The sequence below is a fragment of the Peromyscus eremicus genome, chromosome 4 (genome assembly GCF_949786415.1).
Source record: "Peromyscus eremicus chromosome 4, PerEre_H2_v1, whole genome shotgun sequence".
Classification (NCBI taxonomy): domain Eukaryota; kingdom Metazoa; phylum Chordata; class Mammalia; order Rodentia; family Cricetidae; genus Peromyscus; species Peromyscus eremicus.
Window position 1 is genome coordinate 20554042 of NC_081419.1, and position 25993 is coordinate 20580034.

Below are 25993 nucleotides of genomic sequence, written 5' to 3' on the forward strand. Positions count from 1 at the left end.
CTGAAGTAAGGATATAACTGACTGAAAAAAAAAGCAAACAAATAAACAGAAAAAGCCCTTCTCTGAGCCTGAGGGAGGTGTTACAGTGGGTAAGAGTGTTTGCCTCACCAGCATAGGGACCTCACTTTGATTCCCAGCAGCAGACAAAATCAAAGTGTTACCTCTGAATTTAGAGCCCCAGAGATGGGGAGTGAGGTGCAACTAGAAGGATCCCAGTGGTTTACTGGCCATGCACTCTAGCAAGACCAGCAATCTCTGGCTTCAGTAAGAGACTCCCGTTTCAAAAAGTTACAGCAAAAACAATAGCAAAAAACACACATGTGTACAGTCCCCAAACACACTTGAATGCACACATGTGCACTAGACATACTGAATATAAATACATAAATATAAATTAATTAATTAAAAACAATATATCTCTGTTTTAACCTCGCTAATTTCCAAATAAGAAACACACTGAAGTCCTTGTCTATGGACAAAAGCCTTGAAGAGCCTGCAGCAACAGAACTTCTGAGGTACACCTGCTGCTCCCTAGCTTACCCATGTTCACATATGTGAGAAAATGGTGTTGTTGAAAGTGACCAAGGACTCAAATAAAAGTAGTGGTTAAAATGTCCATATTTCAAGGGGATGTATAAAATATGTGATATTTGTAAAACAAAATTATCTGTTGAAATCCACATACAGTTAAACACAACATGTCCTATTTAAAGCTCCAAAATCAAAGCCATGATCGACATTGAAGTTCTGAGAGGCTTTATATATTACACTTAATTTCACTTTATTTTACTGGCTCAAAAACACTTCTATCGTAACTGAACTGTATTTTGCTTTCTGTCATTAACTTTAATTATATTATAAACAGCAGCACATTTTGTGAAGCCTACTCTTTGCAGTGGACTGTGATGAAAGGGATATTTTTCAAAACAATTAAAATGTAGTGTCTTACCATGAACAAGACATTCTAGAGACTATTCCTTAATAGTGAGGCTTGTTTATTAGACTGTTTCTCTCTCATAAAATTCTTCAAGTATTTAAATTTTCCACAAACATTAATGCAAAATCTTGTGAGGTTCACAATCCATAGACATAATTGTCTCTTTTCTGTGATGTGATTGTTACCCTTTATAAAAAGAGTCTTTTAATGTATCTTATGCTATTTCCCCAGAAGAGTGCTGAAACTGTGTATGGTTTGTATTTTTTTTTTTTTTTTTTGGTTTTTTGAGACAGGGTTTCTCTGTGTAGCTTTGTGCCTTTCCTGGATCTTGCTCTGTAGACCAGGCTGGCCTCGAACTCACAAAGGTCTGCCTGCCACTGCCTCCCGAGTGCTGGGATTAAAGGTGTGCACCACCACCGCCCGGCCATGGTTTGTATTTTTTAATAACCACACAGAACAGCACCTTCACATCATAAACTAGACTCTCACATGAAACAACCACATGATTTAGGCTATGGCTATACCTCAGGGTTTAATACTGACCCTTGCATTATGAGAATCCTCAGATCTGGGACACACTTATGCTTTAAATGGACAAGGAGAGTCAACATAATTGTATGGAATTCTTTAGTTTATCCACTCCATAAATGACAATTCATTGATGAACTATAGTTTATAATTATATCCAACACCTGTTCATCATAGAAATTAGTAAATTAATATAAATTCCAACTTGTAGGTAAATATGGACACAGCCATCTTATCTACACAAGATTAAAGCACTTGGAATCAAGTTGAAAAGTGAAGAAAACTATTACAACAAAGAAACAAAAGTTCAAGATCAGAAACACCTTCTCATCACTTATAGAGTATTTTCAGCCCATTCTTTGGCAGCACATCTTCCTAATACATCTTCAGTTCCAGAACACAGTTTATAGAAAGTGGGATCTAACTCGGAATTCATGTCCTTTGATAAAATATTTAGAATGAACTTTTGTTCACAATAGGATTTTCTGGTATTTCATTTTCTTGTCATTAGTGGAAATAGAAACTCTCATTTAGACATATACAGAGTCATTACTGATGTTCCTTCCTGGAGACATTAGTCACCTGTTTTAGCAATCCAGGAAAGGGCAAAATTGCTCAAATTTTGTGAAAGAAATTCTAGAATAAGATTTACAAGTTTCCCTGAACTCAGGAGTTACAATTAGATTGGAAATAACAAACTATAACATCAAACTCCCCTGACAGAATAGTATGATATGCTCTCAGTGAAATGGGCAAAGGCCCAAAATATGATTGCCTCATGTAACAGTATTAAATAGTAGCCTTTGGGATGTAGTTATGTTCTAAGGACCCTATGCTCCTGAATTGGATTAGTGTTCCTATAAAAGGAGCCTCAGAGAGTTTCTTCCTTCTTTCCTTATGTGGGGATACATGAAGGCCTGTCTACAGAGCAGAGCATTCATTCTGGAAGTATCAAATATGGCAGCACCTTGATCTTGAGTTTCTCAGCCTACAGACTGGGAGAAACAAGATAGTATTGTTTATAAAATACTACACATAGCAGAATTTGTTCTCCAAGCTGAGATAAACTAAGGCAGTGATTCTCAACCTTCCTCATGCTGTGACCCTTTAATACAATTCCTCAAGCTGTGGTAATCATAAATTTTATGGATGACCCACCCATAAAATTACTTGTTGCTATTTCATAACTGTAATTATTCTACTGTTATGAATCATAATGTAACTATCTGATATGGAGGATATTTGATATGTGACACTGTAAAAGGGTCATTAAAAAAGGGTCATGACTCACAGGTTGAGAACTGCTGAACTAAGGCAGTGGTATCTATTCTAAGTGCATTTGTTATTCCTTTCCCTCGACCAAAGAAGCAAACAAACCTAGCACTTTATGAGATATAAACTTGAGTGTAGTTATGCTGTTTGGCAGACTTTTCAATGCTTACTTGTTTACTGCAAATACTGAAATCTATCATTTAAATGGACTCTAAAACACTCAAATGATCACACTTTTATCTATGTGTACACTTACATACATCCTATCCCTTGTTAATAGGGGATATTACAAGCAGGCATGAAATATTCCATTATAGTTTTAAAAGAGTGAAAGACATTTTTCAGCTTTGGCACTAGGCAGAGCTCAGTTAAACCTGAGTCTCTTGATTATGAGCTATGTGACTTTGGACTAATTATTTAATCTCTGAAGTAACTTCCCTGATGTAAATGGGTCTCATGGCACTTGATAGGATGATTATAGAAGCATCTACAGTCTTGAACACAGTAAGACTGATCGGAATGGATGTGTTGATGAGAGATGAACATGGTGCTTGGATCCCCTGTGGAAGGTTTAGAACATGATCACTTAAAGCCAAATCAAAAAGTAAGTTTATTTCAAGTCATCTCATACAAATGTAATGCTTAAGCCTTTATATTTTTGAAAATTATTTCAGTGTGGTATTCACAGTAAGGTACTTATAGATTAATGTACATTTCAGAATGCTAGAAGAATGGACTTTGAAAGATTTCTATGCTACTAAAATCAGTGTATCTCTCATCAGAACAGAGCTTTGTGATTCAGGAACTTCACTTCGGTGTATTGAATTCTTGAAAAGAGCATAAATGTATGGAAATCTAATAGTTATAACACAGAGGGATAATTTCCTCTTAGTAAGGGAAATATATAATATACATTATATACTGAGTATGTACAACTCTAATCTTTCCACTGTTAAGTTTGCTAATTTATTCTGTTTAGCTGATGAGTTAGTATTGACTATGACACTGTACCCCTATTCCCCCAGCTACAATCACTTCAAGCATTTTCTCCTGAAGTGTTTTAGCAGTGTTTAAATTGGTTGACCTTCTAGAGTCATTCATTTTCCACGCTGCTGTCAAAACTAATAATAGCATTCTATAAACTAAACACCATCAATGGCTCCCTACGACCTAAAGGATGGCTACCAATTTACAAAGTATAGGCTTGTCAAAATATGGCACCAATTTGTTCTTGTTTATCTGAGTCATTATCTACTTTTTCTATCCCTTTCAGCCATAGACAAATTATATAACAGCTACAATGATTCAAGATTCTGTTATACTTTGCATATGCCATTTCGCTGTATGAAGAATGCTCCATATTTTCCCAGGTGGAAAGGCTGGTAACGCCCACCAAAACCTAGAGCTGTCTGTACTGCAAAACTTTCATTACGCCAGTTTCCATTTCTACTATGAGACCTTTATCTGAAAACTAGTTTTTCCCATTGAATTTTGATTTGAAGACAGGGGCTTATTCATTATCATAATTCCAAAGTTTAGTATAATGCATCTCACAAAGGGTCAGTGATTGTGGAATGGGTGAAAAGATGATCTGGAAGGAATTCAAAAATAAAAATAACAACTTTAGATGAACCAATGCATATGTAATTTAAAATAAACATATAGAATAATCCAAGATCAATATAACATTTTACTATATTGAATCATAATACTAATATTTTATCCTGTGTTATTTTATAAAATAATATAATCATAAACACAGTATATAATATATGCTTAGGTGAGTGTGTGTGTGTGTGTGTGTGTGTGTGTGTGTGTGTGTGTGTGTAGATTAAGGAATGGTGAACATGGCTAAATAAAATTAAATTTTGACATTTCTAGGCCAGCATGTTGATTAATATATTGTGAACTCTTACAAAATACTGTGTCAGGATCCAAGGAATGTGAGTTGGGTAAAGGAGTCTAAATAGGAAGGAACAGAGAAAGTCAAGTGGATACGACTGGGCACATGGATGCATTCTTTTACTTGTTCAAAGCACCAAAATTAGAAATCTCAGAGGTTCATGAATTGGGCAAACAATAAAAAATTATTTTGTAGGAATGCAGTGCAGTTGATAGAGTGCTTGCTTAATATGCATGAAATCCTGGGCTCAAGCATCCAACACCATATGAACCCAGTATGTTGGCCTGTCTGTAATCTGGAGATGAAGACATTAATGTCCCAAGTTTAAGGTCATCCTCAGCTACGTAACAAGTTTGAGTCCAACATGGGATACATGAGACTCTATCTCAAAAATAAATAACCCTATACAAATAAGGCTTCACTTACAGAACTACTGTATGGTTAAGATTGATAAAATCTGGATAAACAAAAAAATCTTTAAAGAGTTTAATTTAAAGATCAATAATCCTCATTTTTAAAACTTGGTGTATTAAAGAAAGTGGTTCTGAAACTTTTGTTACTCATCTCTCACATTTTTTTTGTTAGACTAACATTCCTTGCCTAATGAGCTTGGCTTCCTATTTTAACAGCATAAATAAGAGTAATGAAATTGTCAAGATAAGAGGGAAAGGTGGTTAGTGAAAAATGTCACTCACATTAACAAAAAGTATCATTTTCTATCTCAAATATGCACCTCCTTCCCGTGCCTAGAGCAATAAAAGACATCTTTACCAATACAGTAAATGAAACTTTCCTCTCACAGGCTGTGATGTTAGCATAAGTCAGGCTACAGTCAGGCTACATTAGGATGGACCAGGTAATTATCCTGTAACCTGGTCCTGGCAGCTAAGGCACTCAAAAATGGCTCAGTAGTCTTTCTGGGAGATTCTTTAGCAGAAAATATTTCTTGAGACAACAAATTTTCTCTTCACTTCTCTCCCTTCTTGTGCCTCACACTGTTTTTTTAAAATATTTTTTTAAACTTAGTAACACCATGATAAAATAATCTTTCTGTCAAATAGTTCAACTTTAAATATTATGGTGCTACAACACTTTGCTGTTTTGTGTCTCTACTCAGTCATCACCAATCTAATGAGTGAAAGATACCATGTAAACGTGCATTTGATTTCATATTAAATCTCTCAGAGGATTAGTCAGAAACATACACGACATATTTTTAAAATATATCTGGAGGATGTAGTCAATATTTTCTAATACATCTCTTATTTTACCTATTAATATTTAATATTCAAATGTCCACAGTTCATATTAAGAACAGGCAAACATTTTATACTGCAATATATTTTCAATATATGACAACCAATTAAATACTCTTGTGTGTTTTACTGTACAGTAAATTTTATCACAGATTAATATACTTACAGAAGCCTAGTCCATTTTATAGGTGTAAAAATGTAGTCTCAGCATTCATAGGGACAGATAAAACTTTGAATATGTCACCGTATGACTACAAGGAACATTCGCTGTTAGATTCCTTGGGTAGAAGAGAATTTTTAAAAGCTAAGCATAACTGTGATTTGGTTTTGTTGTGATCAAAGTTTCAACTTACACATTAACTGATTGTCTACTCTAATTGAATCCTGGTGGGATTTCTTAATGTTCATAGTTAGACTGTCAACATTTAAGTGCATTACATATGCTTACTTAATCACTGCATTCTCGTATAGGAGCAGCTCTGACAACTTCTCAGCAATTCTTGTTAGAAAGTTGAAATTGTTTAAATATCAGCATAGAGGGCATTAGGAAAAATTAGTGGTGCTAAGGCTTTGGGACATTTTATGTCTTTTCTTTTGATTTTCATGGCTCCAGACTTCTGAGGTCCTCATTTCGGCACAGAGTTCCAGAGTCTCCCTGAGAAGCAACAAACATCTTCCCTTCCTTCCTTTCTGTTTCTTTTTCCTTTGTTCTTGAATTCTGTTCTAAGCTTAGAGGACAGAGGAGAAATTACACTAAATTAGATTGCACCAAGGGACCATGTCCTCTGCACCACATGTATTTGAGAAGATGTGTAGACACCAAATTGTCAAATAACCAAAGCAATGTTAGGTTGTGAAAAAATCAGGACAATTTCAGGTTTCCTGCTTTAATCAGTGAAAAAAATATTCTACATGGATTTCCAACATTTTAAGAGTTCACATTAGTAATTTCTAGCTCGCCATATCTATATCATGTTTGTCTCTCCTCTACTGAAGCTTTACCTATCAAATGCCTACCTCTTTTTAATTATTTTGTCTTCATCTATTTTTACTTAAAATACATTTTTCTGCTCATAATTTCTCCTTGTGTGGAATTCCTTTACAAATTTGATATAATTTTGAAACTAATACATTATAGAAATTAAAAATAATGATGTATTGAATTTTATATTTTGAATTATATGTATAATTTCCTGAATGCTATCCTGATGTGAAAGTTGTTTGTTGATGCTGCTGTAGTATATAACTGCACACTAAATAATGTACTAATTTGACATGGTACGATAAAAAAACTAACATTTCCAATCGAGTATTTTTCTATTCCAGTTCAGTTAGGTTACATGTATATATTAATTTAGAAAACCATCACCCATTTGTTTATTTAGAAAAGTACAATTAAAGCAAACTGGCACTTTCAAAATTATATATTATATACATATATAATATAGTTTTATATATATGTATATAATGTGACCTTAAATTAAGAAATGTGTTTGATGAAAAAAATATTTAAAAATAGTAATTTCTGCACTTGTAAATACTGACTTGTCTATAATGCTGGACCAACCTTTATGTCTATGAGATCCATCCATGTTGCTAAATTCAATGTGATTTTCATCAGCCCAGTAGAGTCTATGGTTGACATAATCTATGGTTAGTGCCATTGGTCTAGAAATCTTGGTTTCTATGACAACACTCTGATTGGTTCCATCCATTCCAACACGGCCAATGTGAGGATATTCACAGCAGTCAATCCAATACAAATACCTAGGAAAGAAAATCAATAGCCATTTCATCGACAAAAGCTGCTGGAGTAAAACATCACACAATGTTCTTTTTTGTTTTTTGTTTCATTGTTTCCAAATTAATTCTTGGTGTATCTCTGAACTGTGGCTCTCATGACAGGCTTCAGTGAAAACTTTTTTTATATTTCTGTTTGTTTTTCAAATTAAACACATAACACTGTTTGGGATATTCATTTAACATTCATCATGTTGTTAATATACAAAAATGTAGATTATGAGCTTATTTTACACCTGCAAACTCACAGATACATAAAATTATTGAACATAAAATTGTGACAGTTATCTCTACTATTATAAGAATAAACCAACCAATTGTTGCATCATCCATCTTTCTACCTTTATCTATCTACTGTCGGTTTTGGCTTCTTAAACCATAGAAGTCATTTCATTGGTTTGGTAAATGTTATCATTGAGAATGACTGTACAGGTAAATATAATCACATTTACATGATGAAATTAAAAAAAAATCAAATTAAGTGGGTTGTTTCTCAAAGTAGCAACAACTCAAGCTTATAAGAGCCACCTGTATCTCTTTAAATTACAGTGTCAGAAGGACTGTGACAGACAGTGGGGAGACAGCAAAGATGTAACATTTATCTTGGTACTGTTGACAGTAATACTAGTCAGCCTGATTTAAATATTAATACTGAATTCTGCGAAGTACAAAAATAGATAGGCAACACATTACTGATAAATTCTGCTGTATTTAAACTAATTTTACTTGAGTTAGAAAATCCCATCATTGAAGATTTGAGTTAGCGGATACTTTATGTCCTTTCCTTAACAAAACTTGAAGTTTATTAATCTACCCTGTTTTTCTAGATCTTTTCTTACTTCTAAGTAAACTCCTTAGCATTTAATTCTCCAGATTTAAAGATTTGTAACTAAGATTATATTGTAAAAAAATAATTCTATATGAGTTTTAAAAAAATGTGCTATGTGGTTAAAATTTAAACGTAGCCATTGCTGGTGCTGTAGCTCACTAAGAGAGTGCTTGCCCAGCATCGGCAAGGCCAAAGTTCAAATCCAAATGCTGAAGAGAGAGAGGAATAAATAAATGAAATTAAAAAGTTTCCAGAAGAAATATATCAAACACGAACTAAAATAAATTATCATTGTAAATAAAACATTCATCATGCTGGTACTCATTTCACATAAAATCCTAACATTTTTCTTTGATATTACAAATATTATTGATGTCCTACTTAAGTATTGTGAATAGTGAGGAGAAATAAATCTCTAAGAAGAACTAAACAAAAAGAAGACTTTGGGGTTGGCGGTTCAGTTCAATCGGTAGAATGCCTTCCTTGGGTTCCACCCTACCTCCACAGAAATCAGGAACAGGGGTGTATGCTCTTAATGCCATCACTGAGGAATTGGAGGCAGGGGGATCAGAACCTCAAGATCATGAAGGTTTGTAAACATTGCTTTAAAGAGAATTCTTAAAGATGAAAACTTGAACACAAATCTAGAAATATGAAGTCAACTTTTCACAAGGCAACTCTGGATTTGTTACAGTGAAAGGTCATTCATCTATTCTAATTTTGAATTCACTTGGAAATTTTCATACCACCAAGTAATGATAGTTGCCAAATCCCTTAGAAAAGGATGCTCTGTGTCTTTGATTCCAAGATTATTTTTTGTTTTGAAAACAGCATATTTCCACAAAAAATATAACCTAAAAAATTTCTCACATCCTTCTCACAAACTGATAGAGAAACACATTGTTCTCCATACTACAGAGTGGAGAAAGATAGGAAGTAAGAAACTTGGCCAAAAGGAATTCATACTGACAAGCAGTACACCTTCCTTCAATAAGACAGCATACTCCTCCTGTCCTATTAACACCATATTTGGGAGTACTGATATTAACCTTTTCCTGCCAAATATGATATGCTCCTGCAGACTTTTTACAAAGTTCATATCAGTAAATTTACTTGTGCTTTATGCATCATTTTATGAACTGTATAAGTAAATATGTTATAAAAGTAACATTTCAATAATTTCTATGTTAAATCCAGAATGGTTTAAAAGAGATACCCTTTGTATTTCTATTTAATCATGAACATTTGGATACATACAGTTATAGTTACACTTAAAACATCTGAAACAAAAATTTTTCCATTAAATGCAATCAGCAAAAATACTGAAAATTATTGTATGTGAAAGTCATGATTCTGAAACTACTAAAGAAATTATGAATTTCAAATGGTCTAAATTTCATATAAACATCATTCTAAACTTTTATTTTTATTCCCATTGATTTTTTACACTAGATCAAATTTGCAAATCATCCCTAGGTTGTCATGTAGAATCTAAAAAGCTTATGTCATAAAAGCCAATTTCTGTTTAATATGCTTTCAAAAGCTCTTGATTGTCCAAGGTCTAAAACGTCTGAATTTCAAACCCTCACTTAATTCAAGGGCCTAAATATTTTCTCCCAATCATTCCTTACTATTGAAATGTGTGGACTCAGTTCCAGTCAGTTCCTCGCTATAATTTCAAGTTATTGCTTCTGGCCTTTCATCCTGTCGTTTGTCTTACATGTGCTTCTTTAATTAAAAGATATGTTTGTGAACATGTAATTCATGTTGTTTTCTCTGCTTTCCACAATTTATTTCTTGACTACTGTTAGTTCCTATTTGCAGGGTAGGACTGAAGAGATATGGTTGAGAAATGCTTTTTAAACCCATATTTTCATTGAAACACACTTCAGAAATGACTGCACCGCCTGACATTGGAAGGCTTTAAGAGGACAACGAAAGTATTTCTGCTGTTGTTAGGCACTGACAGGTAATGATATCTATTTCCTTAGCATTTTACAGGATTAATCTATAAATAGGCAACAAAATCATTTTGCTTTATTACATGCATAGTTGAATAATACATGATGATATAGGGTCCCTTGACTCACAATCAGTCAGCTCTTCTCCTAAAGTCAATGACAGACACACCTTAATACCCTATTTAAGCAGATGGATGACTTCATAGTGATACAACAACTCCTTGATGCCACACTATGTAGCATATATGTCTAAGCACTGGTGGTTAGGAGGTAGAATGAGAAAGTTTGTTTGCCTTCAATGGCTTCTCAAGCGAACTGAGTACATGCAAACATAAAATATTAAGACAGAATATTTTACAATTACGGTAAAGAGAGTGTATGTTAATTGGAGGAATTGTTAAGGAAATTTGAGCTTACTTTAACCTGAAACCTATCTTTATAATTAGCTTAGAAATTCCTTGTGAGATGCAGTCTTTCAGATTTTTGAACACAGCAAGACATAATTGCAGATCGTGACAGTTTTACAGGGATAGAACATCACTTTTTCAGGCCTTTATGGTCATGTGAGCCACAGAATGAGTCCATTATATTATGTATATATGGTAAATTGCTAGTCTTTCATGACTGTGGTGTGATTAGAATAAAGACTCTGGTCCACTGTAGGATGCAGACTAGCATCTTCTCAAAGAAGTGGTATGTGGAGTCTTAAGGAAGCAAACCCGAGAAAAATGCTGCTTTCATTCAAATTCCAAGCCTTCCCATGACTGTGTGAACCTAAATTTAATTAATTTTCATGAGCCTTAAAATATATAAAATCTTGAAAAAAAATCAATAGTAACTTTTTATAAGGCCATTTTGCAAAGGGTAGGTGATGCTAATACTTAAAACAAATTCAGATAATAAATGAGTATTCAGAAATATTATCTTATTATCCACCACCTTACATATGGCATGTATGAATAAATATGCTTTTGTTTTAATAGTACCCACCCTGTAGGATACTTGTTATATCAGATTATACCTACACAACTGTACTATGTTCCTGGATTTCATATATATTATCGCTTGACTTACCAAATAAAAAACTCATTAAATGGAACAATATTAAGAAAAATTTCTATTGTTGAGGAATGATACCATTCCACTGAGTATGAGTGCTCTTAACGGGATCTCCTGTTACCTTCTGAAGGCACAGCATCTTCTCCTTGGGTATATAAGAGTGATTTAGTGTACATGTATTTTTGAAATTTGTTTGTGCATCTTCTATAAGCAAAATGGGTATTTTACCTCCACAATAGAATGTCCAAATAATTACCTATGCAAAACATTCATTCATGATAATTAATATGAGACTCAATCCTTCAATGAAAACATTTAGAAATTGTTCCAAGTAATAAACAATATTTATCCAAGATCACGTAAGAAAGTCTTAGCCCCAAATGGTACCTATTGTGTAATTACACCATGTATTAATATTCAAAAGAATATGTGTAACCATAACAACAGACTCTGTGGTCTTGAAAATGTGGTTGCTTGAAATGAACTAAATTATAAATATCGCAGGTTTACTGTTTTTCTTAGAATTCAGGTAACGAAATTAGAGAGGCTTCTTTCTCCTAAATTTAGCTGTAAATCTGAGTAGTTAAAATAATCATGTGTGTTCATTTTTTGTGGATTATACCTCAATAGAAATATACTGTACTCAATTATTTATAATTTTAAAAATAGTGAGAGAAGTGTTTTAATGTAACTGCAAAGTTTAAAGAAATATTTATTTGCTTTGAATATAAAATTAGAAATTAAATTTTTATCTTGGCTTCTCATTTCCTCACAGCAAGAATTCCTTCTTTACGAGACCTTTCTTTGGAACATGTAGGTCATTTCCAGTTCAAATATGTATCTGCTTTTGCAGAGGTATGGGTACATGTCTCTAGAGCTATGACCCCAAGGTCTTGTGTATATGCAATTACCTGTTTATTATCTGGCTCTATGGTGACTTTACCAGACACCATGGATATACTGTGCTCTTTAAGCTAAAGATACTCACTTCTAGAAGTAAAGATAAGGAATTCATAATTAAAGACAGTTTTATAATTTAGTGTTCAGTATTTAGTGTTCACTTAGACACATTTAAGAAATTTCACATAGGAAATGATAATTCTGATGTTCTTGGAAAAATTATATTATTACAACTGGATAAACACAATATACGGGAATTCTCATCCCAGTAGGTCAACAAGCCAGCCATTTTCCTTCCTTTACATCTTTTCTTATATTTTCCAAATTCTTGGAAGGACTGACATAAGCTAAAGTACATAAGTATAAAATAATTTTTATGAAATGATTTGCCTTATCATCACATTTATAGGCAATAATGGATATAGATGAGATGTGCCTTTTACATGTACTCATTATATATTTCAAAATCAGAATGGCACATGCTATTATTTCAGAAGATAGTTAATAGATCATTAGGAAAAAAATCTAAGCAAAAAATGTATTTTTGGACATAAGGTATGGAGTTAAGGCTATAGCTCACTGAAATAGTTCAGGGTAGTGTGTTTGAGACCCCACACTTCAAAGAATAAGGAATGCTTATAATGATTTAGGTAGTGTATTACAAATTCATCATGTAGAGTACTTTTATTAAACAAGGTTTCACTATTCAGAAGGTTTAATGCAAGACTTGTGTGCCTCAAGCTTTTTTCCCCTTTGTTTGGCTGTTTCCTGGAAAACACACCCTCAAGCCATGGTGGTCATTTTGTTACTTAAAAGTTTAATGTGACTTAGTAGAAAAAATCTGGGATCACAACCTTGAAACTAAATAAAAGCCCCAGGTTAATATTGTACCAATTAAATGATTTTGAGAAAGTCACTTAACTAGTTTGAGATTAAATGTTCTTATATATAGTATAGGAAAAGTTCTAAATATAATCATATCTTTCTCTGAGACAAATTTAGAAAGAACCTACCAAATGCCTCTTCAAAGTTTGGTTGTTTCATAGCATTAAATAGATCAGTGATCCCATCAATTCTTGACTTACCTTTCACCAAATGTCTGGAAAGAACTCATACCTCTCCAGAAAATAAGAGGTTAGTTGCAATGGCACATTTTAAACCACATGCATATCACAGTAATAATATGATGTCGAATGGCTTAGCTATATTTTTATTAAATAATTTTATATATTTAGATGGCATCTTTGAATTGGGACCGTACAACATTTTATAGAGGAATGGCATTCTCTGCCTGAAGCTCTTTTTACATCTGCAAAAATCCAGACCTTTTATTGTCTTGCTCTGGGGTATCAGAAAACAGTGTTAAAAATAGTACTGTTAAATTTTCGTTATTAAAATTGGTGCTTTTTCCATAAAAATATCTAATTTTATCTATTTCTTTGGTTATAAAATGGTATACACGTATTATACTACAAATACTATCCAAAATTGAAATCAAAGGAGTCTTTTATAGCATCCTCAATAATTTATACTCCACTATTTCAATTGATATTTTTAATGATGGGTTTATGTTGATGATAACTGAAGGCTCCCTTCTGTTTATGAGGTAATAACTGTATCGTGAGAGAAATAAAACCCATAGTTTTATCAGCTACACTCACTGGACTAGGAGCAGACTTTGATTCATAAACAAGAAATTCTGAAAGAATGTTTATGTTTATAAACAGGCAATGTTCCTTTCATAAGAAGTGAAGGACCTTTAATGGCATGAAGAAGAAGCCAGATCAGTTTAATTGAGTTTTTAAGCAGTACAACAAATTAGACATCCAAACAAAAATTTCTGATAAAATGGCAAAACAATCAAATTATTCACAAACTTATGAATGAATACAGATGGAGGCTAATTCAGAATATCTAGCCAATAATTACTGAAACACTCATAGAAACACTCACTTATAACTGTTTTTGTTAAAATTCTTTTAACTATTATATTGATGTAGTAAATAAAATATTTTAAAATATAATCAAATAATTATGCAACTACGTAGTGAAAAGTTGAAATGTGAATGCTACCTTGGAAACAGAAGCACAATGCAAATCTTGTCTGATTCCATATAGTTCAGCCAAATTAATGCTTAAAATTAAGCTATAAAACGTATTATTACATCATAATTTTCCAGTTATAAACAAGAGGGACATAAAACAGAGATAGCTATATTAGCAATAACCAAAATCTAATGGTGGCTACAGTATGATAAATGAAGTTACTTAGCAAAACGTACTTTGTATAGTAATTTTAGAGTGCTACACTAATCCTCTATGGGCTTCTCTGAAGGTGTTCTATTTGATCACAACCAGCTTTCTCTAAATTTGTTATGTTAAGTAGGTTGAACTTCCATAGAAGTAATTTTGAGCATGTAATTATGCTACATTATAGTGTAAAATGCAAAGTCTTATATTGTATATCTTCCAAAACAACATAATTGGAAGTGAATGAAAATAGTTATAATCTATAGATTGTCACCACACACCATACAGCTTGACACATTAATGGGTGTGATCTGCTTGTCAGAAAAGTCTGCAATGCATTCCCCATTCTCATGCTCCAGCACCAGGCTTTCCCATGGCCCTCTGCTTTTCCTCTTGAATGCATTTGATGATGCAGTGCCACTTACTATCTATGGGTACCAATTATGTCTTCTGCTATAAAAGGAGTGCTTATGCTGTTTATAGCTTTGACGAAATAAACACTAAAAACCATTTTAGAGTCTTCTTCCTTTTTTTACACCTTGAGGCATCAACATAAGTTAAATCTTTTATTATTATTATTATTCATTTAATTGATTGCTTAGAAAAAAAGAATCTTGTTCAAATACTTAGAATGCAGATATTTTTAAATAGCTTCTAAATTTTTTGCTTTTATGCTATGGCCATATTTACTAGGCTTGAATGTAAAAAAAGTCTACACATTCATATATTACTTTAATTTTCATATTAATTTGTCTAGAGAATTGGCACAGTTGGGTATAGTCTAAAGCTTTAAGATTTTTAACAGTTTTACAAACCCGGCTCGAGGATCTAAAGACAGGTCCCTGGGAAACTTCAGCCTTTTGCTAACAAGCACAGTAGGGTACAAGCCATTGAGTTTGGATACTTCAATTATCCTTTTCTCTGTGTCAGACCAGTAGAGGTTTTTTCCAATCCAATCCACAGCAAGTGCATTGGGAACAGCAGTGTTATGCACTACCTAACAAAGTAAGAATTTAGAAAGTTAACGGTATAAATGGCCTCAATAAGAATCGAGCAATTGTTTCTTGATTTTTATTGAGATACAGAACTCTATTTAAACTGCAGAAATTAAATTTAGATAAAGAGGAGAACAATTTATTACAATGCATTACTTATTGAAAAGAAGTTATACAATGTGCATTTAGAATTCTAGAAGTTACATATGCATTCATAGAAAAAAGTAACCCAAATAAAAAGATACTAAGTAGATGCATAGTTGATGACCTCCTTTCATTAGAGTTTATCTGCTCATCCTCTCAAACTTTGTAGTAAACTTTCTATCACACACACACATACACACACACATACACACACATACACACACAAACAGTCATTAATATTTACTTTAACAGATGCTGTCATGGCTTTGGTAATATGCTCCCCATTCTCATAAATCCTCCTGCCCTATACAACACTGCAGTAAGAGACAGGAGTGAGCACTATGTTTGAACAAAACCAGGTAGAAATAGAGTTTTGGAGTTATCCTTTCTCTTAACAGCCAGAGGTAATGACAATGTGAAGCAGGAGGGTTTGAAGCAACCATGATATTGCCCTAGTGTTTTGACAGCAAGACATACTTGCTTCTTTTTTCTTCCAAATTCCAAATTTGAAAATTGACATTGCTGACTGTTCAATGAACATCAATGAACTAGTTACCCTTGGGAAAGAAGGATGATATTTTTTTAAACTCACAATACAGCATTGTTTAAAGTTTCAGTAGAATAAGGGTTGGAAGGTGATAGAGTTGTAACTTAAAAATCTCAGGCGTCTTCAAAATATAAAAGTGACCATTATTAAAAACAGTTCTTGCAAGAAAACATATAATTGAGTTTGAACACTGCAAATTTCTAAGATTTTTATGCAGACTTTTAAAATTTATGAAAGAACAAAATCTGCTCATTCTTTGAATTACAGCCATTGATCTGTGAAGCCAACCTGCTCTTAGTCATAGACTTCATACATTCACCCTGGATCACAGGAATCCATACCTCATTTACATGTACTTTAAAATTTCACTAATGTTTTCAAAATTGCTGCTTCCATGAAAATAATTACACAAACATAAAAAGAATCGAGTTTTATCTATTTGAAGCTTCTTCTAAATTTATTTATTTATTTATATGTGTACATGTCAGCACGTGCAAGTGTCTATGTATGTGTACCACTTGCATGCTTGGTACCCGCAGAGGGCAGATAGAACTTTGGCTCCCCTGGAACTAGAGTTACAGTCATTTGTGTGCTTCCTTATGTTGGTGCTGGGTACTGAAACTGGGTCCTCTGCAAGACTATCAAGTCTCTTAGCAGCTGAGCCATCTCTCAAGCTCATAACAACTTCTGTATATTATATCTTACAGCACATACACTGAACTAATATTTTATTTAAAAATTAGGGTAACATTAAAGTGGTACCAAGTAGCTCATATCTAGAATGTGACAGGTATTTAATTGTGAGCTAACAAAACCATTCATAATTGTACACATGTACATTCAACAATTTCCAGCTAACTAAATTTTAGCAGTCCTAATAATTTAATCTACACTCTACTGTTTGTTGCAAGTACAAATCTTATCCAATTGCAAGAACTAATATTAAAATAGAACATGAAAATAAAACCTCATTTTACAAATTTAAATATTCATTAATTTCCACAGAGAAAGTGTGAAATTGAATTCAAGCTAATATTATCTATAAGAAATGATTTGCTATCAAATATGATTCTATATCATAGTCAATAATATCAAAGAGGTATTTGTTAGTCCCTTCTCTGCAATAGGCAGTTACCTTGATGTCACTGCCATTTAGACACATTCTGTTTATCCGACTTCCATTGGGTCTGCTAGAATCAATCCAATATATGAATTCTTCTCTATAATCAAAGTCGATAGCAATAACATTGTTTAATCCCTGAAAGTAAGAAAAAGCACACATTCAATAACAATTAGTAAATATTATTTCTAATGGTTAGGATCCAGAGAAATCCTCATCTCTCTTTGAATATAAATACTTGCATATTAGTCTAACATTTGTGACAAATATTTTTATACTTTATGTACATAACTTTTTTTTCATTTATTTTACATACTGACCACAGTTTCCCCTCCCTCCTCCATCCTCCATCCCTGCTTCCCAAATATCCCCTCTCCTTCCACTCCTCCTACTTCACCATTCAGAAAGGAGCAGGCCTACCATGGACTTGAACAAAGCATGACACATAGAATTGAGGCAGGACAGATCAAGCTCTTTGCCTTCCGTTGTGACAAATATTTTAATAAGATAATGTCTACATTTTCTTCATATCACACTCTTAAAAGATACATTATTCATTTGAAAATAAAGTCCCAATAACAGACAAAAGTTTCCCAATATTTACAGTCTTTCAAATAAACACCAAACAATGTGAAAAAACAAACAATTTTTAAAGAGAGAAAGTTACAGCATGAAATCCGTGCTTTTGCCTGTGTCCAAACTCTTGAAGTATGATCAAAGGTCTTTTTTTTTTTAAATTTTACATACCATCCTCAGTTGCCCCTATCTCCCCTTTTCCTGCCCCACATCTCCTGCTGCCATCCCCTCCTCAGAGGGGGGTAAGGCTTCCCTTGGGTGTCAACAATGTCTGATATACCTAGTTGAGTCAGAGCCTAGTCCCTCCCCAATACATCAGGCTGAGCAAGGTATCCCACCATAGGGAATGTATTCCAAAATTCCAGTTTGTGCACCAGGGATAAGTCCTGGTCCAACTGCCAGGGGCCCCACAAACAGATCAAGCCTCATAACTGTCACTCACATTCAGAGGGCCTAGTTTGGTCCTGTAATCAGATTAACAACTACCATAATTGTCTTCATAGAACCTACATCCAGTAACTGATGGAAGCAGATGCAGAGAACCACACAGCCAAGCACTGGGCTGAGATCCTGGAAAACAGTTGAAGAGAGGGAGGACGGATCATATGAGTAAGGGGTGAGGGGTCAAGATCATGATGAGGAAAACCACAGAGACAGTTGACCAGAACTTGTGGCAGCTCACAGACTCTGGACTGACAGCTGGAGATCAAAGGTCTTAATACAAGACCAGACTATTGAACCTGATGTGGGAAAACATGACATCAAAAAAGTGCAAGATCATCTAAGGCACAAAACAGACAAAATTCCAGCATGGAGAGCAGGAGAGGACATAAATCCCAACCTAACCAAGGAGCTATTTGCAACTGATATCTGCTGGGAGAGGAAAAATCAGCTTTCTCTAATGGAGTGTTATAGGGTCTATCACCCTTACTCTGGAGAAAGCCCCATGCCCAGGAATAGTTGGCTAACACAAAATCAATTCCATTTTTTTTTTTTTTTGGAGCAAATTTGGTTTGTTTTGGTAATTTCTGTCTCATTGGATTTTATGTTTGTTTATTATGATATTTATTTATTTGTTTATTTATTTATTTATGGAGAAAAAGTTATAACATGAAGTTAGGTTGCTAAGGAGATGGGGAAATTATGAAGGATTTGGGGAGAGGATAGAATATAGTCAAACTATATTGCATGAAAATAAACATAAATAAAAAACTAATTAGAAATTTAAAAAGGAAACATACCAACAATTACTCATGGGGATATAAGGAAGAGGACTATTATTCAGTGCGAATAGAAAAGATGCAGGCAGTTCTAACACTAACACTAACCCTAAATCACACCTGGAAGACCTACAAAAGTCAGAAAATCCTTTTCTTCTCCAAAACTGGTGAGCTTTTCTCTTCCTTCAGGATCCCCATCATGCTGTACCTAGTAACTATCTCTTCTAATCTTCTCCTAATTCATGGCTTCATCATGGCTGTCAAGGCTTTGCAACTCTGTCCTCACAAAGCTCATTTTAAGGGTAATTTCATTCCAGCATCATTTCTGTGACCCTGGGAGCTCTCCTCTTCTATTGTATATTCTAATTAGAAGTAGAAGGCCTAGTGAAGCAGAAATGGAATAGTAAGAAAAAGACAGGGCAACAGGAGAGAGAAGTAGGGGAAGGCTATGAATAAGAAAAAGTATAAAATGTCACAATGAAATCAATATTGGCTTGCTAACTTGAAAATTAAAATAAATAAAACCCAGTAAGATAAATCAAAATAAATGAATTGGGGCCCCATAACAGAGTCCTCAAAGGAAGCACAACTGTTTGCTTTTTGATGTAGCATGAATCTTAGAAAGTCTTATTAATAAAAACAAACCTGGAGCCAGGTATTGGGTTAAAGATGGAAGATCAGAAAAGCAGAACAAGCCACAGCTTCCTCACCTTGCCAGTTCCTCAGTTGATCCTGTTTCCTCAGACTGGAGGCTTTTGTGTCCTTGTCCAAATCAGTCTCAGCTGAACTGCTGCTAAAAGCTTACAACCTTAACCAGCTCTAGTTCCTGGTCCTCATGCCTTAGATACCTTTCTGCCTTCACATCCTAGGATTAAAGGCTCTTGTTACCATGCTGGGCTGTTTCCAGTGTGGCCTTGAACTCACAGAGATCCAGGCGGATCTCTGCCTCTGGAATGCTAGGATTAAAGGCGTGTGTGCCACCATTTTCTAACCTCTATATCTAGTGGTTGTTCTGTTCTCTGGCCCCAGATAAGTTTATTAGGGTGGAAAATATTTTGGGGAACACAATATCACCACATTTTAACCCAGACTTTTGCCCAAGAATCAGCTCTTTAAGAACTGGCAGCTCAATGGCAGCTCTGTCCTCTCACGCATCTCACTGTGCAGCTTTGTCTATCTGGAAAATATTCCAAAGCCAACACATGAAATACAAGTGCCTGGAGGGGGGGGGGGTGAGATTGTCCAGTACCGAGAGGAAAACTTGGTTTCACTCAAGTCCTATGCTGTGGTTAAGTGGAAATGTTATATTCTATACAGATAGGTTCCTAACAGAAAAGTCACATAAACACTAGTATAAGTCACCCTGTGACTCCTCCTCTTCTTTCATGTTTTCATCTCTTATGATGAAGTGTCTTGGAGGTTTGCAACCATTTTTTAATGAAAATTCTTCCCAAATTTGTGAGCAACTGTATTTTTTAAAGTAGAAAAAGAGCCTCTGCTTATGAATATTTGTTGTAAATGATATCACAAATCCAAAGAAGTATGATTTTTAAAAGAAAGCTAATATTAAATAGAAATTGATGTTAGTATAACATTCTCTGTGAAGTAACTAGAAAAGAACACTTATCTAATTTGGTGAGCTAGGTAGGGCAGCCTTAGGGTACTAAGCCACACCTGGATGGCCATCTGATGAGTCAGAAAGGATGTGGGAATGTCATTTCAGATTTCATATGCCCCTTTATACAAGGTAGTATCATATTAGAGTGAATAGTTGTAGCCTTACATAAGCATTTGACCAAGGAAGAACTGGATATGTATTCTACATGATGGGAAATCATGGAAAACTCTTCCTTCAGACCCATGGTTATATATTTCATGGCAAGTAACTAAACAACATAAACGCTGATACGAGTTTTTTGGATGTCCCAATTGTTTGTTTTAGGTGTGCTGCAGTTTGGTTTTATTTGAGCGTGTATTATGAAGATTTTCTTAGCTTTTGAATTGTTCAAATTATTTATCAGGAATTAGCTTAGTTCCAAACTCCAGCTAAAGCTCATCTAACTATAGTTTCAGTGGACTAAGAAAAAGTGGGTCAGAATTTGAACTGCTTATTTCATTCAAACCTCAATAGTTTGTTCATATACAAATCATTTTCAATTAGAAGATAATTGGTACTGTATATACTTGGTAAAAACGCTGAGATCATCACCATGACTTTATCTCTATAAAGCTTAATTGCATCAACCTTCACCCTAAAGTTGGTCCATCTCACAGTTTAAATGAGTTGCAGTTTTAGAGTTGAATGTCTACACCTTAAGGGAGCAGGAAGATTTGATGTTTTGGCTTCCCTTGGGGAAGGAACGTTAACAAACATAGTCATACAAAATTTGACTTCAGTTTCCACTTTTAGTCTAAAACTTTAGAATTTGATAGTAGTAATGTCGTCTTAGATTCATATATTCCTTTATAAGAGTCAAGCCAAGACTAAATAATTAATGTTCATACTTTACTTCTTTTCAAGAATCTCTGAGAACACTGTGAATAGAAACAGTCCCCGAAATGCTAGTAAGAGAAAAGTGATTTTCTTTCAATTTGTTTTTTCATGCAGGCTAACTTCTAGTAACAGCAATAAAAATGTCACAGGTTAAACTCTTATGCATCACGGTGATTAACATAAGCAGCCTCTTTTCACTTTGTCTTCAAATTATGAAAATGGTAGCCTGTCCCCACAAAAATCACATGTAATTAGTCATAAACTAAGAATTATGCGGTTATAAAACAATGACTCCATTCAAGTCTTCACTAAACTCAATGAATAAAAGTAAGTCCATTCTAATTGACACTGCTAATTATGAATGATTACAAATACTAAAAATGGGAATTAACATTAATTTTCTGAGCACATGCTAAAAACTAGAGAATGGTTTAATTAAACTCACTGAGTTTATCTGAAGTGACCATGAAAAATCAAAATACTATAATAGCATGTTCACTATTTTTTTAGACAGCTTAATTAATTCATGTCAGTAATCTGCAACTTGTTTTTATTCAAATGTTTTTCTCTTCAGAGGAATAATGTGTATGAATTAGGATTCTGTGATGGTTTAGAAATTTAGATGGCTAAATGGAGAGTTTTGTAAGGAGATCATACAAATTTGTCTCTAAGTTTAGCAAGGAATTAATTATGTGTAATTCTTAGTTATTGTCTTCTACTTTCTTAACAGTCATTCATTTAAATAATGACAATTCAAATCCAAATTTAGCAAGTCCAGTATAAGACATTAAAGGTGCTAATACAGAGACACTAAAGCATTTCTAATCCAGTGGAGGTAGACCTTTTTCTGTAGCTGCCCTTTAATGCCCACAGAAAACAATGCAGTGCTCTCTCTGTAGAACTATAGGCAAAGAACATGGAAACAGTCAGAGGTGTGGCAAAAATAAGGTCTGAAAACTGGTGTCATCCTTATGGCTTTGGAAATAAATATTGGTGTCATCAAAGTCCTATTTGTCTTTTTTATTTCTGTACCTGAAGATTTGTGCCCTTTCATTCAAGATGATTAATTTAGGAAATTGCATGTTGTTTCTCTATACAATTTTACAAGGATAAAGGCACTTATAGAATCAAACTGGATAACATATTGGAAAGTTACTTGACTAAATTTCATTCCAACAATGTACGCTATTAAATTATATTTTCTAAATGTGGTATCTATTTACACTATAACTTCTCTATGACAGTCATATTTTATAGTATATATGCTAAGAAAAATTCCACCTTTCATTATAATTTATGTAACACACTTGTATGAGATTATTATTGATTAAAATCAAAATAGTAAAATTTAAAACACTAGAAAAATAATTCTTCCTAAGAAAGTATACAAAAAATATAAAACTTAAGTTTAAGATACAATATTTTTATTATTTGGACAAAGACAAAATATCAAGAAAAAAATTACTTCTCATTTTTTCTGTATCTTTAGATACTATCTCCAAAGAAGAGGCTAATTCCGCTCCCAGGAATACTTAAAATTTTATAATGTTATGATGAAATAATGATGTTCATCAAAAATGATATATTTCAAGAATCCCTCAGGCCAGGCTACATGCAAAGCTTTTCTTTAGTCTTAGGGCCTGCTTTCTCACTGAGTGGTGACCATATATAAGAATTTTCCACAGCGACAGAGGGTTTTGTATGAACTTCTAATATACTCATGTCTTGTACATTTCTATAACTTTGGCTCAAGGAAGCATTGGAAGTTCGTGTCCACTCAAGTATTCATGATTAGCAGTAATGCAAGTGCCAGTAAGAAGCCAGGACTATATTGAAGTGGTTTACATGTTGCATAGAGGAAAAACCTCTTCCATTAAAAAACAATCTAAAAAGCATATTAACCATTAAAGACAACAAAAGACATACTGTTTGTCTTGAACTACAAGGCTTGCAGGGAAAAAAGCAAGGAGTTGTCATTGGAATGGTGACTATATATCCAATTCGGCTGCTTAACCAAGTTTCTAAATAGAAGATTTAATGATCTCTTCATAAATTGACATAGTACAGTATAAAAACTGGATTTTTCAATTTGTGGTTAAAAAAAAAAACTTAATGGATAGTATGCCGAGCAATTTGGGCAGGATATAAAATAACTTAAGAAAACACCACGCCACTTCTAATATGCCATCCACTTTTAACCTGGCATTCCTAAGACAAGTCTTAGCCTGAACTATGCTCTGCCATCTTCCTATTCTTCCAACAAGCATCACATAGTAAGTTGGGACACCGTGCTAATCATAGACAAAACTTTGATGATATCTTTTTTTCCACATACAGTGCTGATGCCTAGGGCACCAAACTCACTGTCACATCATCCTGGAGGTGACATACCTGCTTTAGAAGGGTGTAGTTGGAGCCATCTGTGCTAATTTTTCTTATCTCATGTTGATCGGCAAGAATTAAGAAGGGCTCTTCATCTAAAAGCAAATAGAAAATTGTATTAGATGTTTTACACATTTGACTTCCTGTTTAGGCTACTCTCAGTTCAGTGTGTAGCAGTGTAAATGAACATATTGTGCTTTTCTGAATAATAACAGCCAAAGACACCCATTCTTTCTGTAGGAAAGTGAAGCACATACCAGCAGGCAAAATGTGAGTATTTGAACATGTATCTCTCTTAACATCAGATCACAAATTAGACAGTGTATTTGATATTAGAAAATACTTTCTCTCTCTCTCTCTCTCTCTCTCTCTCTCTCTCTCTCTCTCTCTCCATATATATATATATATATATATATATATATATATATATATTTGCAGAGAATTTCAGAAAAGGATAATGTATTAGCTATGTTAGAAGCTATAGTAGACTCAAATGTTTAGTCAGAAATTCCTTCTTGATAACCATTTTAAGTTCCAGATTTTTTTCATTTTGCCACTTCTCATTATTTTTATTTCCAATCTTTTGTACACTGTTAATTCTTTCACAAATGCTCAGCTGACATGCCTTACTATCTTATAGATTTTCAAATTTACAAAGGTGCATGACAAAGACATGTTTATGTTCAGTATGTTATGAGATTTTTTTTAATCTTTTTTTTTGATGAGCTGCTGCTCTTTTTTAAAAAATTTTATTTTATTTTATTTTACAATACAATTCAGTTCTACATATCAGCCACGGATTCCTTTGTTCTCCCCCCTCCCGCCCTCCCTAAACTTCCCCCCCATTCCCACCTCCTCCAGGGCAAAGCCTCCCCCACGGACTGAGATCAACCTGGTAGACTCAGGCCAGGCAGGTCCAGTCCCCTCCTCCCAGGCTGAGCCAAGCTATCCTGCATAGGCCCCAGGCTTCAAACAGCCAACTCATGCACTGAGCACAGGACCCGGTCCCACTGCCTGGATGCCTCCCAAACAGATCATGCCAATCGACTATCTCACCCATTCAGAGGGCCTGATCCAGTTGGGGGCCCCTCAGCCATTGGTTCATAGTTCATGTGTTTCCATTTGTTTGGCTATTTGTCCCTGCGCTTTATCCAACCTTGGTCTCAACAATTCTAGCTCATATAAACCCTCCTCTTTCTCACTAATTGGACTCCCGGAGCTCCACCAGGGGCCTAGCCATGGATCTCTGCATCCAGATCCCTCAGTCATTGGATGGGGTTTCTATTCTGTTTAGTTTTCATTTAGAAGTAAAATAAATTCTTAAAGAAAAGCAGTTTAAAAGTTTTGTATATGCATTCATTTGAACAAATATTTAAGTAAATATAGTTATTTGTTTTGAAGATAATTAAAAGCTAAGAAGAACAGAATTTCTTTTCCACGCCACTAACACTTGTGTATTGCTTTGTATCATTTTGATGTGTGCGGTTTCTCCCCTAATTTACAAAATTATAGGACTTGCTTTATTAAAACCACACTGCTTAAACATAAGTTTAAGATTTTTTAAACTGTTAAATTATTGGTATAATGGTATATAGCAGGATTTATTATTATTACTACAATAATTGGTTTTCTGTGGCATACATTTATACATAACTGCATGGGATTACAGGAGAGAAGAAAAATTAACACAATAATGACACAGTACTATCTCCCAACCTTGGCAAATATCATAATAATCTATGCTTTAGAGAAAGCATGCTAGGGATAATTATGTCATGTGTATGCAATCTCAACATGTCAAAAACTCACAAGACAATAAC

At 34.0% G+C, this 25993-nt stretch overlaps 1 protein-coding gene across 1 annotated transcript in view; it reads right to left on the reverse strand.

Annotated features, from left to right (window-relative positions):
* The window catches only part of Lrp1b (LDL receptor related protein 1B), a 1617914-nt gene that overhangs the window by 251257 nt on the left and 1340664 nt on the right, over positions 1 to 25993 (reverse strand). Inside the window, exons 57-60 of the mRNA XM_059258831.1 lie at positions 24183 to 24268; positions 17517 to 17639; positions 15511 to 15692; positions 7464 to 7663 (exon numbers count right to left, since the gene is read on the reverse strand). Coding sequence (XP_059114814.1) covers positions 7464 to 7663; positions 15511 to 15692; positions 17517 to 17639; positions 24183 to 24268 — 591 coding nt within the window. The remainder of the gene's footprint in view (positions 1 to 7463; positions 7664 to 15510; positions 15693 to 17516; positions 17640 to 24182; positions 24269 to 25993) is intronic.